Genomic DNA, 15,461 nt, shown 5'->3' with positions numbered 1-15,461 from the left:
ATGATGAAACGCGGGTAGAAATACTTGTATGCAGTGGAATTAAATTCAGTTGCAATAAAATTTCGTATAACTTGAATAACCACAAAACAACCACTAATTAATCTTTCGAAGTTCAAAATAGTCAAGATACAATGTTGTGAGTCTCACAAGAGAGATAAATTGGTTACTACCACCAGCCACTGTACAAATTGGCAAGGTAGACAGTTTGACAAGGTAGGCGAATAGCCAATATAGCCAGGTATTTAGATAACTATCGGGGTTGTTAACTCTAACCAGCAATTTACCTGGTATTTGGCATATCGACTCCTTAATCCAACGCACTTACAACCCCTCTGATGTTGCAGGTGTCCATGGGCGGCGGAAATCGATTACCAGCAGGCGATTTATCTGCTCGTTTGCCTCCTATATAATAAAAGTGGCGCTTCAATAAAAACCTATTTCTTTGACGTTTTTCAACTATCGTTTAATTTTACGTAACAACTAACGTTATAAAGTAGTCCAAAGACCACAGGACACGTCAGAGGAGTTAAAAAGGGTTCATTTTTACCTAAATATTTAAGGCCAGTAAATTAGAACGGAACAAAAGATATAGCGCGCCGCGCGAAGCTTGCGATGGAAGATTTGACAGTCACGCGGTTTTTAATGTTTTACGTCAATAACTCTGTTTGAAATTTTGCTTGTCTAATCCCTCAGATTTATACTACAGTTATACTACGGTATGGTATGGTATATGTATAGAACTGAGAATAAAAAAAATAAGTAAAAAAACTTTTAAAATAACTCGTTTTCGTGATTTTTCCTATCAAGCTAACTTTAATCTTTGAAGGTTAAAGTTAAAGTCTAGGTTCTGTATGAATTTTTTCGTGGAATTTGCTCTCGGAAAATGGGTAAAAATTTAATATAAGAACTTCAATTTTTCCCCTCTTAAGTTAACGTTTGTAGTAGGCCGTTGCTGCCGGTTTCGGGTAACTGCTTGTGAATAACTTGTTTCAGTTATTTATTTTTTACAAGTTATCAATGAACACTCATCGATTAGGAATATTTTTATTTTAAAAGATCATAAAATGATATCAACATCTTAAAGTTAACACTGATAAATAGATTCGCATTCTTAATGTCATTGGTATAACATGATATTTGTATATTAGTTAGTTACGAGTACAATAATGATTGTCCAACTTTATTGTCATTATAATAAAATCAAACGGTAATTGTCATTATGACTACTTTACAAGCGAAACATGTTTTATTGTTTATTATTATAGCTTATTGTATTAAATAGAATGTATAGTAAATTATTAATGTCATAAAGTTGTTTAATTTATTAATTTCATCATACATTTTGCAAGATATGCATTTGATATTAAGTTTGATGAGACAAGTAAGTCCTAAAGTAGTGTTTTTTACCATGAGTAGCAATATTTCTTGCATACAATGAGAGATTAACAACGTTAAATTAAATTTAACCTGATGAATAATATAAGTAGGTCACCCTTTTGAATTGTAAGAACGATACACGTAACACAACATTTTTGGTTTTTATCGGATCTTAAAGTACATTTATTGTTTTCCACTTAACTTTTCATAAATTAGGCTCTAATATTGAACTAACGAAACTTATTATACTAATGATAAAAACAACTGAAAGTGCAGCATTTTCATAGTTCTCGCGTCGAATGATATAGTCCCTAATAAAATAAAATAAAATGACAGTCCGCGTAACCAATATGCCAATCGTTAACGCTCCGTAGCGTAGCGTAGTCATCTCTCTGTAGACATTTTTTTAAAGTTTAGCGCATAAATAGAAAACGGTAAGTACATTTTTTTTTTTTAGCCCAACCACAAGAGACTTAAAGAAACTGTCATAGGGACCATTATTCGACGCGAGACACACACAAGTTGCTCAAAAATATGTCCCACTATGGGACATAAGAGCTATGGGATCCCCTTAACTCTTGGGACATAAGGACTATGGGATTCCCATAGCTCTTATGTCGGCGAATTAAGAGCTATGGGATACATCACATTTATGAGTAAGTTGCGTGGACCCATATTTTTACACTTGACTTTGCCTATCGTAAATTCTTAAAGGTAAGCCATTCTCGACAAGATACTATTTGTAAAGGTTATTGCAACAAGAAAAGTTCACCAGTGGTTAGTTGGTTGGTGATGTTCCTAGGTTCCTACTCGTATTAGTAATCAAAACCATTAAACATTCAGTGTAGAATACAATGTTGGAAGATTCTTTTTTAATTTCGTCATTCGATGACTGTGTCCAAAATTATGCCTCTGTAGTTAGATAATTTAGACGCAAAGTCATCATAGTCATTTTATTACACTGTGAATATACATATACATTATATACTTACGTACTTTCGATTTGTGGTAAATATCGATGTTACGCTTATTTAGTTTAACCATATCAAAAGTGCATATACACGCCTTCTATTTCTACAATAAATTCATCCTCATTATTAATTTCTACATAATTTAGGAAGTCCAAAAGGAACTCCTCTTACTACGATTATTAAACTTAGATATACAAATTTGAATGAGCCGAATTTATATTTTAAATACACTATTCGGAAGACGTAAATTTATTATAATATTATTTTCAGATACTTTAGCTAACCTTTATTACTGCTTAAAAAGTAACACAAATATTAAGAATTCTATTATCATTAGTCATAATAAAATACGCTTAACAAAAATGTATAACTAATGTTAATAAAACTTTATTAAGATCTACATGTAAGGGGAAGAACCAATCCTTGAATAAATTTATTTTTGTCCTATAATTTTATACTTAGGTTTACCTAACAATAAATGTTGTACACATTCTACGTCATATTACAAAAAATACTCCAAGTGGTTCGATATCGATCCGTTAGTCCATTTAGCCATACATAACCCAAATATCAACTACATATATTGTATTTAGTGACTACATTATAATATTATATATACATGCATGTTACGTTCGTTTAAACAAGTAAGTTGGTCTCTATACATCCTTATTCTACACCTATTGTCTTTATAATCGTATTGTCATGTTATGAAAATAGCACTAATTATTATCATATTAACGGTTGACTTATAATATTACAACATGAGTACTCGTAATGTAACATTCAGCTCTTGTAGTCATTTCCAAATAAGATTAAAAAAAAACATTAGACAAATTTATAATGTCGATTTACTAAATTATCACTTTCTTTTATGTTAAAACATTAACTACCTACTACTCAAAATATAATGTCAAACATGTATAAAACCTAACGTTTGACTGATATGATGTCTTAAATGATATATACACCTGCGAACATTATCATCAAAATCCAGTATTAAGGAAATAGTATAAAGGTAAAACAAAAATTCGACCTCGCATTATTTATTGTCTTCATTTACAATCAAGGCATTTAACATTAAGCCTGACCGATAACGTCTAAATAACGATGTTAATGGGCAAACATTCTAACAACCTCAAAATATGTCATACAAAATTCAACAGCCATATTTTATCACTATGCTGCTAAGGTAAAATTAGTTATTTTTATACAAATAGTTTGATAAGTAGCGCAAGCGCGAGTGAGGGCTTCAAACGCGTGGTTTCGCTGTTGTACAGAACGTATGGAGGACCGGAGGGACGAGCTTTCTTCCTCTCTGTCCTCTGCGCGTGTTCGTTGTGCGAGTTGTTGGGTGGGGCGTACGCGTTGGTGTTGTATAAATTGATAGCGTTGCCGAGATCCGCGTGGCGCATATCGTCGACGATGACGTTTTGGTTCTTGTGATGGCGTTTGGGCTGCCTAGTAGTGGTACTCGCCGTTGTTGTTGGCGCCGGTGTTGTCGTTGTAGTAGTAGTTGTTGTCGTAGTTGTTGTAGTCGTACGCTGCGGCGTTTCTGTTGAAAATAGAAAGGTAATGGTAAATATCGGTTCGTAAAATGATCAGCTTAAAATGTAAAATGAAGGGCAAGGAAAATGATTTTCAAATAACTGCAGTCTTACCATGAGCTTGTTACTGACATAACAAGCTGACCTATTCGCTAGCGTGTGCGTAACTTACTTTCAGTGCATCTTGCTCGTACTGATGTATTAGTGCGAGCGATATGTATAGAAAGTAAGATTCGCAGATGTTAGCGAATATGTCAGTGACAAGCTTGTGGTAGTTTTGCAGGCCTATCAAACGACACCCAACATTATAGGTTCTTAGGGGCAACAAGATTTCATCTCTATATCTTTTCTCCCCTATTTGAAGTGTACGTGAGGTACCGTAATTTATTTTCGGCCTGTTTCTCAGCGCGATTGGTAAATATGCAGTGCTAAATATAAATTTTTGTAATACATTTAGCCACCTAAGCTAAGCTTTAGTTAAATGAACAGACAGGCTATAGCTTAGCTGACTATTATTTCTAAAATCCTTTAAAAATATTTCTTTTTATACGTCAACATATTCTGAACCGTGCCTTTAAGAATCTGGGTTTCGTGTTTCGCGTTTGTGGTGAATTTGAGCATGTCGGGTGCATCAAATTAGTATACTATACTTATGTCCGAAGCGTCCTTGAATACGCTAGCTGCGTTTGGTCTCCCCAGTAAGTATATAATTCATAAAGAAAAAATAGAAAAAAATCAACGCTCCTTCATGCGCCACCTGGGCTTCCGTTATAGACAATGGGATACCGACTACGAGTCCAGGTGTATTCGTCACCGCTTATTGAGTCTCCAGAATAGAAGAGCTTTATTAGACATCTCTGTACTGTATGATATACTCTGAGGGCGCATGGACAGTTCTTTTTTTGTTATCGGAGATAAAATTCTCAGTGCCATCAATTAAAACGCGTAATTCTGAGCGTTGCTTGTTTAGTCTACCCAGAGAGTTCATACCAACTATGCTCAAAATTCGCCCATAAATCGTATTCTAAAACTTTATAATAAACAATTTAGTAGTATCGTCTTGTTCGACTGCACGAAATCAACTTTAAAAGATCGTGTTCGATCACTGTTACTGCAATCCAAAAAACGCGACAGTTGACAAAATCTAAAGCTAGGTAAATAAATTATAGGTAAAAAACTTAAGTAAGTCACCTGTTGTATGTAGTTGTAACGTGTTCGAATAGACATTTGTTTTGTTTGTGTGTGTCTTTTAAACATGTATTGTCTTTTCGAACACGTCACAACTACATACAACGGGTGACTTACTTAGGTTTTTTACCTATACACATCTTATCCGTCTCAAGCTATACATTCAATTACAGTCACATGCACACAAACACACACACACACACACACGCACTTAAACAAAATACACCCTTTTAACTCTTTTTTTTGTAATCTCTTGTTTCCACTTACTTAGTTATTGCCTGTTAGTTGTACTTTTGTGGGCATCTGTTATTGGCTATGTTTTCTGTTCACTATGCTATGTATTACTTTTTGTATTGCTGTTGATGCCCCAAATAAAAAAATAAAAAGTGCTAAAATCTATGCATTTATTTATTTAGATATTTTAAATGTAATGATTCCGCATGTCAAAAAGTGTAATTTAAATCCGAAAACAATGCATAAACTACACATTGTTGGACTAAGAACGAGGCCCCTAATGTTTATATTACTCGTACCACGAATCAGCTAGGAACCAATAGGCCAACATTTAGTATGGCCCTGATACGAATTTGAATAAAACCGGCCAAGAGCATGTCGGGCCATGCTCAGTGTAGGGTTCCGTAGTTACTCTTCCGTCACAATAAGCTATACTGGAGCTTAAAGTATAGTAAATTGTTAACCAAGGGATGAAACGGTACCTTTCACCCGATTTAAACAAATAGGCAAATTTCCATAATCAGTACCTAATTAAAGTAAGTCTTTTTACTATGAAGGGAAAACTTTTTGCGATAACTCAAAAACAGCTAAACTTATCATGTCCGCTATAGTTTTCATTTAATGTCTTTCTTAAGCTCTACTTCCACGATTTTTTTCATATTTTTTGGACCTATGGTTCAAAAGTTAGAGGGGGGGGACACATTTTTTTTTTCTTTCGGTGCGATTATCTCCGAATATATTCACTTTATCAAAAAATGTTTCCTAGTTGACTACAGAACCCTAAAAAAGAACGTGAAAATGTCAGTTGTAAGTTCGCCGATACTCGAGCACTACGGTCACTCCGATGTTAATCCAATGACTGAATTTCAGAATTTGATTTATTCAGCTCATATTTGCATAACAGTAAGGCTAGGTTCACACGGCGGCATTTCATTCGATATTTTCTCGCATACGGTTTTATATTATACAAGACGAACGTTCATACGGTGCGAGATCCATTCGGTTTTTTCACGTACCTCTACGGTATTTCGTCTTCCTCACACGTGCAACTGCCTACGCCCGCGCGTAAGCACAAGCGCCACTGGGCATCACATTCGATAAAATGGTTTCGAGAATCTCGCATCGTCGGGGGCAAAACCTCGAACACGAGTACATGTCATGTATAAATTTAAGAAGCATTAGGTTTTTCGATAAAAATATTCTATTTCGATTTGACTAAAATATATATTCAGATGTTCTCGTTCTTTTTTTCGTTTTTTAGGGTTCCGTAACCAAACGGCAAAAAACGGAACCCTTATAGATTCGTCATGTCCGTCTGTCTGTCCGATTATGTCACCGCCACTTTTTTCCGAAACTATAAATAAATATTATAGGACATTATTACACAAATTGACTAAGCGCCACAGTAAGCTCAATAAGGCTTGTGTTGAGGGTACTTAGACAACGATATATATAATATATAAATATTTATAAATACTACGTATACATGTGATTATAGTTAAGAGCCCTTAATCCTTGGAGCGTTCTCCGATTTCACGAAATAACGCTCGATAGATGGCGTTGGCGCTCGGTACGCGAGCGCCGGCAACGCGACGCGCGTTTCAATGCAGACTAGAATAATCTTGATAGTTTTCAATATAATTTCAAGCAACATTAATTTTAGTGTCATATGATATCATATGGGCACTCTTTATTTTATTGTATATGCACAGTAGTTTTTTTTTTTTATGTACACTACTACTAAGTGTACAGACTACAGAGTGTACTATAACCCTTGCTCTTTATTCTGTCTCTTTCACACCAATGGAAAATGAAGAAGTTACTAAATGACTGCAGGTATAAATAAAGTATATTAGTGCGATAGAGAGACAGATAGTGTTTCGTTGTCGTATCGTAAACGATTGGCATGTTGGCCACACACTTGCTTAGTGCCTAGCCAAAATACCAATCGTTTGCGTATAGGTATTAGTGCGATAGAGAGAGAGTAGTGTTTCGTTGTCGTATCGTAAACGATTGGCATGTTGGCTACGCACCCATGATACCTAGCCAAGAAGCCAATCGATTGCGCATATTAGTGCGATAGAGAGACAGATAGTGTTTCCTTGTCGTATCGTAAACGTTTGGCATGTTGGCTACGCACCCATGCTGCCCAGCCAAGATGCCAATCGTTTGTGCATATTAGTACGAGAGAGAGACAGATAGTGTTTCGTTGTCGTATCGATTGGCATGGTGGCTACGCACCCATGCTGCGTAGTCAAGATGCCAATCGTTTGCGCACATTAGTGCTATAGAGTTTCAGTGTTATTTGAAATCACGTTAGGGTTTGTATTATTATTTTTGACCCGAATGAAGTCCATCCAGGTTCTTATGATGAAGTCAGGAGTTGGTCACCAGAACTCCTAATCTACTCATTATAATTCCATCGTGCTTGGGCTCAAAAGATTTGCCCTGACGAACACCATCGATCTAGATGAGGTCCAGGGTCTCATGACGGAGTCAGGAGTTGGTCACCAGAACTCCCCAGAACTCCTAATCTACTCATCATAACTCCATCGAGTTTGGGCTCAATAGATTTACCCTGATGAGCACCATCAATCTAGATGAAGTCCAGGGTCTCATGATGGAGTCAGGAGTAGGTCACTAGAACTCCTAATCTACTCATTATAATTCCATCGTATTCGAGCTCAATAGATTTGCCCTGACGAGTACCATCGATCTAAATGAAGTCCAGGGTCTCATGATGGAGTCAGGAGTTGGTCACCAGAACTCCTAATCTACTCATTATAATTCCATCGTGTTTGGGCTCAAAAGATTTGCCCTGACGAGTACCATCGATCTAGATGAAGTCCAGGGTCTCATGATGGAGTCAGGAGTTGGTCACCATAAGTCCTAATCTACTCATCATAACTCCATCGTGTTTGGGCTCAATAGATTTGCCCTCACGAGCACCCTCAATCTAGATGATGTTCAGGGTCTCATGATGGAGTCAGGAGTTGGTCACTAGAACTCCTAATCTACTCATTATAATTCCATCGTGTTTGGGCTCAAAAGATTTGCCCTGACGAGTACCATCGATCTAGATGAAGTCCAGGGTCTCATGATGGAGTCAGGAGTTGGTCACCAGAACTCCTAATCTACTCATTATAATTCCATCGTGTTTGGGCTCAAAAGATTTGCCCTGACGAGTACCATCGATCTAGATGAAGTCCAGGGTCTCATGATGGAGTCAGGAGTTGGTCACCATAATTCCTAATCTACTCATCATAACTCCATCGTGTTTGGGCTCAATAGATTTGCCCTCACGAGCACCATCAATCTAGATGATGTTCAGGGTCTCATGATGGAGTCAGGAGTTGGTCACTAGAACTCCTAATCTACTCATTATAATTCCATCGTGTTTGGGCTCAAAAGATTTACCCTGACGAGTACCATCGATCTAGATGAAGTCCAGGGTCTCATGACGGAGTCAGGAGTTGGTCACCAGAACTCGTAATCTATTTATCATAACTCCATCGTGTTTGGGCTCAATAGATTTACTCCGACAAGCACCATCAAATTACCATTATGATGAATAGATTAGGAGTTCTGGTGACCAACTACTGAGTCCATCATGAGACCCTCGACTTAATCTAGATCGATGGTACTCGTCAGGGCAAATCTTTTGAGCCCAAACACGATGGAGTTATGATGAATAGACTAGGAGTTCTGGTGATCAACTCCTGAGTCCATCATGAGACCCTGGACCTGATCTAGATTGATGGTGCTCGTCAGGGCAACTCTATTGAGCCCATACACGATGGAGTTATGATGAGTAGATTAGGAGTTCTGGTGACCAACTCCTGACTCCATCATGAGACCCTGGACCTCATCTAGATCGATGGTGCTCGTCAGGGCAAATCTTTTAAGCCCAAACACGTTGGAATTATAATGAGTAGATTAGGAGTTCTAGTGACCAACTCCTGACTCCATCATGAGACCCTGGACTTTATCTAGATTGATGATGCTCGTCAGGGCAAATCTATTGAGCCCAAACACGATGAGGTTATGATGAGTAGTTTAGGAGTTCTGGTGACCAACTCCTGACTCCATCATGAGACCCTGGACCTCATCTAGATCGATGGTGTTCATCAGGGCAAATCTATTGAGCCCAAACACGATGGAGTTATGATGAGTAGATTAGGAGTTCTGGTGACCAACTCCTGACTCCAACATGAGACCCTGGACCTCATCTAGATCGATGGTGCTCATCAGGGCAAATCTTTTCAGCCCAAACACGTTGGAATTATAATGAGTAGATTAGGAGTTCTAGTGACCAACTCCTGACCCCATCATGAGACCCTGGACTTTATCTAGATTGATGATGCTCGTCAGGGCAAATCTATTGAGCCCGAACACGATGAGGTTATGATGAGTAGATTAGGAGTTCTGGTGACCAACTCCTGACTCCATCATGAGACCCTGGGCCTCATCTAGATCGATGGTGTTCATCAGGGCAAATCTATTGAGCCCAAACACGATGGAGTTATGATGAGTAGATTAGGAGTTCTGGTAACCAGCTCCTGACTCCATCATGAGACCCTGGACCTCATCTAGATTGATGGTGCTCGTCAGGGTAACTCTATTGAACCCAAACACGATGGAGTTATGATGAGTAGATTAGGAGTTCTGGTGACCAGCTCCTGACTCCATCATGAGACCCTGGACCTCATCTAGATTGAAGGTGCTCGTCAGGGCAACTCTATTGAGCCCAAACACGATGGAGTTATGATGAGTAGAGTAGGAGTTCTGGTGACCAACTCCTGACTCCATCATGAGACCCTGGACCTCATCTAGATCGATGGTGCTCATCAGGGCAAATCTTTTGAGCCCAAACACGTTGGAATTATAATGAGTAGATTAGGAGTTCTAGTGACCAACTCCTGACTCCATCATGAGACCCTGGACTTTATCTAGATTGATGATGCTCGTCAGGGCAAATCTATTGAGCCCGAACACGATGAGGTTATGATGAGTAGTTTAGGAGTTCTGGTGACCAACTCCTGACTCCATCATGAGACCCTGGGCCTCATCTAGATCGATGGTGTTCATCAGGGCAAATCTATTGAGCCCAAACACGATGGAGTTATGATGAGTAGATTAGGAGTTCTGGTGACCAGCTCCTGACTCCATCATGAGACCCTGGACCTCATCTAGATTGAAGGTGCTCATCAGGGCAACTCTGTTGAGCCCAAACACGATGGAATTATAATGAGTAGATTAGGAGTTCTAGTGACCATCTCCTGACTCCATCATGAGACCCTGGACCTCATCTAGATCGATGGTGTTCGTCAGGGCAAATCTTTTGAGCCCAATCACGATGGGATTATAATTAGTAGATTAGGAGTTCTGGTGACCAACTCCTGACTCCATCATGAGAACTTGGACTTCATCCGGGTCAAAAATAATAATGCAAACCCTAACGTAATTTCAAGTGAAAATGCGTTTTTCAGAAAATCGCAGCCAAATAACACTAGACCTTACTCATAGTGTTGTGTTCCTGCCGGTGAGTAAGGTTGCCAGAGCTCAACGAGGGGCGGGAGGGGGTTAGGGTCGGCAACGCGCATGTAACTCCTCTGGAGTTGCAGGCGTACATATGCGGGCCGTATGCTTGTTTGCCACCGACTTAGTATTAAAAAAAAAGTAACACTGAAAATCCATCAATAAGCGAGTCTGTTAGGCATACTGTAAAAAATGAACTTTTATTAAGATTTTCTAATCGCAGTATATAGCACTTCTCGGAACTCCGTAGCTGATTACGATCGCAACGAATGCCTGACAATCGAGCACAGGTCCGTCCTCTAAGCGCGCTCCGCGCGGACTGAGAGCGGGGCGTCGCTACTGCGTGATTTATACGTGTTTTAAAAAAATATAAATTTACGGCAATGTAGGTCCCATAGTTACGATTTTTTTTTTTATAGGTTAACATAAAGTTACAGTTTGCTATAATATTATTTTTAAAGCAAAATATGCGTATAATTTGCGGAAATAAAATATAATAAAACCCTGTTTTCGCCAAAAAAATGAAGAAAACTCGGAAGGTATTTTATCAGTTTTTTCAAATGAATCTTCGATTGTTAATCATTCCAGCCCCTCGTACGAGATATGTTGAATCAAATTGTAGTCATTCATGTACCAAATGATTCTTGTTTATAGCAAAATTGAGAACCGAAACGCCACATCTCACTGCAAAATTTGGAAAAGACTCCCAAAAAACCTCATTAAAAAGAGGTTTAAAAGAGAAAATGAAAATTTGAACTGTTGGAGCCCCTAGTTTAGGAAACGATTATTTAAGTACGTTATCAGTTTTTGAATAAATACTAATAGTTACGTCGTAATCTTGAATGAAAAAGGAAGCATTTTACAAAATACGCTCGTCTGTAGGAATAAGGACTCTTAAATTAAAGGTTTTCTGAAATCTTGTTTGGTGTGCATAATTTGTGACTATTTTTGTTCCGAAGTTTATGTAAAAATTATGGTTACCCTGTTTTTAATTCCTTAGGCGGTCGTTTTTAAAGCGTCTTAAATAGCCCCCGTCACGTTTAAAACAATACAAGCTTCAAATTTCGTTCAAAACCAGAGCGAAACCCATCGATGTCCATCTGATTCCGACAAATGGGGTGCGCCGTGTGATTTTTAATTTGAATAAAAAAATTGAGAAGTATCTTTATGTTCGCCGGAAAGATAAGCCACCACCATTTATTTTGTTTTTAACTTTTAATTTCAGAGCAGTGTCCATTCGAAGGAAAAAATCGGGTCAAATTCCTGCTTGTACATAATGTGCTCTAACTTTTGATGTAGAATAGGTAACCAAATAGGTCTTTCTCTATTTGATTAGACGTGAAACGAGTATTTTATATAGTATGACAAAAGTTAGCTAAACTACAAACAAAATGGTGGCCATCTAAAATGTTCACGCTTTCGGTCCATTCTTATGATTTTCAACTATTTTCTGTGGCAACCCTATTACACATCAAGAGTTACTTTTTTATATATAATTTCCTTGCCCTTCTTATACTGGTGAATTAATTTCATCATCGTCACTGCTAGGAATATAAAAGAAAAAAATAAACGGTGGTGGTCTAACACTTCTGGTATCATAAAAATTGTCCTCATTTTTTTTTCAATTAAATTAAAATTAATGCGGCACACTTATTATTTCAAATTTGTCGAAATCAGATAGAATGGCCGTAAAGCCCCAATTACGAAGTGTTTAGGAACACCTTAGAAAATAATTACTCATTCTGTGTCAACATGTCGATTGGGCATGTTTATTAAATATGGATGTTGAGGAATCGGTTTCTTATTTTTATTCTGTTTTAAAAAGACTTATTTTAAGTTATATTCCTCATAAATGTGTTAACTCGAATAATGGGTACCCGCCTTGGTTTTCTTGTGCACTTATCAAGCTTCGTAAACAAAAATTATCAGTACATAAACGGTGGAAAAGGTATAGAAATCCCCTTGATAGGGCGGAGTTCGTACTCTTAAGATCCAGGGAGCATAAGATGGCTACTGAGTGTTATAAAACATATATTTCACTAACTGAAGATAAAATATATAGTAATCCATCATATTTTTGGTCTTTTATGAAATCTAAATTTCCAACTAATCATGTACCCGATCAAATGTCATACCTAAACGATACATCCAACGATGGTCTTACTATAAGTAATTACTTCAATGACTTTTTCAACTCGGTTTTTGTGCCTGATCTTTCTGTCGCTCCTGACTGTCTACCTGTACCTGAGGACTCACTTATAGATCTTAGTTGCATTGATGTTACAGAGGATTGTGTTTATGGATTTTTGAAGAGAGTAAACGCTGGGAAGGGTAGTGGTACCGACATGATCCATCCTTATTTCATTATTATGTGTGCCCAAGAGTTAGCTGCACCCCTAACTCTAATTTATAAAAAATCATTGTCAGGTGGTTATTTCCCTGTGGTATGGAAAAGAGCCCTGATTACGCCTATTTATAAGAGCGGGGATGCTCACCTGGTTACAAACTATAGGCCAATTAGTAAATTAAATATTTTCGCAAAAATTTTAGAAAAAATAGTTTATAACAAAATTACAGCTGCTTTTTGTCATCATATCGCGCCCAGTCAACATGGTTTTTGCCAAGGTAGAAGTGTTGACACGAATCTACTTACCTTTTCTGATTTTATTATTAATAGGTTAGCCTCTGGGGGCCAGGTGGATGCCGTGTATACCGATTTTTCGAAGTGTTTCGATAAAATTAACCATAATAATTTGATCAAGAAACTTCTCGACCTCGGTATACACGGTGACCTCCTGAGGTGGATTAAATCTTACCTCTCTAATCGTAGTCAAGCTGTGGCCTTGAAAGGGTACACATCTCGTTTTCTCCCCATCCCCTCTGGAGTACCTCAGGGGTCACACCTTGGTCCTTTATTTTTTATCCTGTATATAAATGATATGGCGGCTTGCTTCCGTAGCTCTGAACACCTTAAATATGCTGATGACACAAAGATTTATAAAGCCGTGTCTTCGGAGGCAGACTGCCTATTATTGCAAAAAGATTTAGATAATTTTGTCCTATATTGCTCTAATAATCATTTGTTTTTAAACACAGAAAAATGTTTTGTTATCAGCTTTAATCGGAAACACAACCCGATAATTTATAATTATAATTTGTCTGGTAATAACATAGCACGAGTATCTTCCATTAAGGACTTAGGTATCACTATGGACTCGCAACTAAACTATAATGAGCATATTGATAATTTATGTAAACGTGCATATAAAAGGTTAGGAATGATTCTTCGTGTAGGACAGCCCTTCAAACGGCCAAATACTTATAAATTATTATTTTATTCTTTAGTTAGGAGTATCCTCGAATTCGGGAGTGTAATTTGGACACCACAATACCAAGTCCATATTGACCGTTTGGAGAGAATTCAAAACATTTTCTTAAAATCTCTAAGTTATAGAACAGGTACTTATTTTGTAAATTCAACGTTGGCGGCGAAACATTTTGGTGTACCTTCTCTTTTTAACCGTAGGATATACTTAGACGTTATGTTTTTGTTTAAAATTCTAAAAAATATTATTAATTGTCCTAATCTACTAAGATTAGTTACTTTCAGTTGTCCGCATCACCCCTTACGCCCTCGATCGCTGTTTCATATTAGTTTTTCGGTCAAAAACTATTCCAGGCATACCTTTTTCAGACGAGTTCCTAGTTACTATAATCAAAATCTATTCGAAGTAGATTGTTTTCAAAATTCGTTGGCTAGTCTAAAAGATATAGTTAAAAGTAAGTTGTTTTAATATATAAGTACAGATATCAGTTATTTTTTCTATCAGATTCAAAAATTTGCATTAAGTAGCTATATAATAGGGCTCGCGGTCGTGTCCGTGATTCGTGAACCCGTAGCCGTGCGCCCGGTTTCGTGTTTCACGGCAACGGTTTTATGGTCCGTTCCGCACGTGACATTCGGCTACGTGAAATTAGGGTACGTGAATCCGTGTAAATCCGTGTAGGCGTGATCACGGCTTCACGTATCTTAAGAACACGCCGGTTCGGTCCGCCCGCGACGTTGAGTGAAGATACGATGCGGTCTCTAAGAGCTACGAATAAAAATGTATCGTGAGTTTTTTATTCAAAGCTCTAATTCCGTTTCATTACTTTTGAATTAAAATTTATTTCCATTAGTAAGGCCTTTTAAATATTAATGAGTAATAAATGAAAAGAACCAAACATTGATTACAATGAATAGCTACTTTAATAAACGGGTTGCTAAAATACGACAATAATACGACAGGAAAACTCATTATTTGTGCGATCATTGCACAAGGTACATAAAGCTGTATCTCCGACTCTCGTGTAGGGTTGCCAGATGGTCGGGATTTGGCGGGATTCTCCCGATTTTTAGCATGTGTTCCCGATTCCCGACGAAGTGAAGACTGTCCCGAAAAACAGCTTCACGTTATAATAAAACAATAATTTCAAGTTCCGAACTGTCGCCGAGCGAACGAGCGAGCGACCCGCGTCAAGGGCGTCTGACTGCGCGCGCGCGGGGCGCGCGTGGCGAGCTGGCGTGAGATTGTTATACTTATACTACGTCGGTGGCAAACAAGCATAC

The 15,461-nt window shown here is 37.8% G+C and overlaps 1 protein-coding gene across 1 annotated transcript in view; it reads right to left on the bottom strand.

The window, feature by feature from the left end:
- Window positions 1-3,375: 3,375 nt before the first annotated feature.
- The window catches only part of LOC133516083 (lachesin-like), a 118,746-nt gene continuing 106,660 nt past the window's right edge, over window positions 3,376-15,461 (bottom strand). The window contains exon 9 of the mRNA XM_061848795.1: window positions 3,376-3,900. Coding sequence (XP_061704779.1) covers window positions 3,554-3,900 — 347 coding nt within the window. The 3' untranslated portion in view covers window positions 3,376-3,553. The remainder of the gene's footprint in view (window positions 3,901-15,461) is intronic.

This window comes from Cydia pomonella, chromosome 3 (genome assembly GCF_033807575.1).
Source record: "Cydia pomonella isolate Wapato2018A chromosome 3, ilCydPomo1, whole genome shotgun sequence".
Taxonomy (NCBI): domain Eukaryota; kingdom Metazoa; phylum Arthropoda; class Insecta; order Lepidoptera; family Tortricidae; genus Cydia; species Cydia pomonella.
The sequence above is the reverse complement of the archived record's forward strand: the minus strand, read 5'-3'. Positions and strand labels throughout refer to the sequence as shown.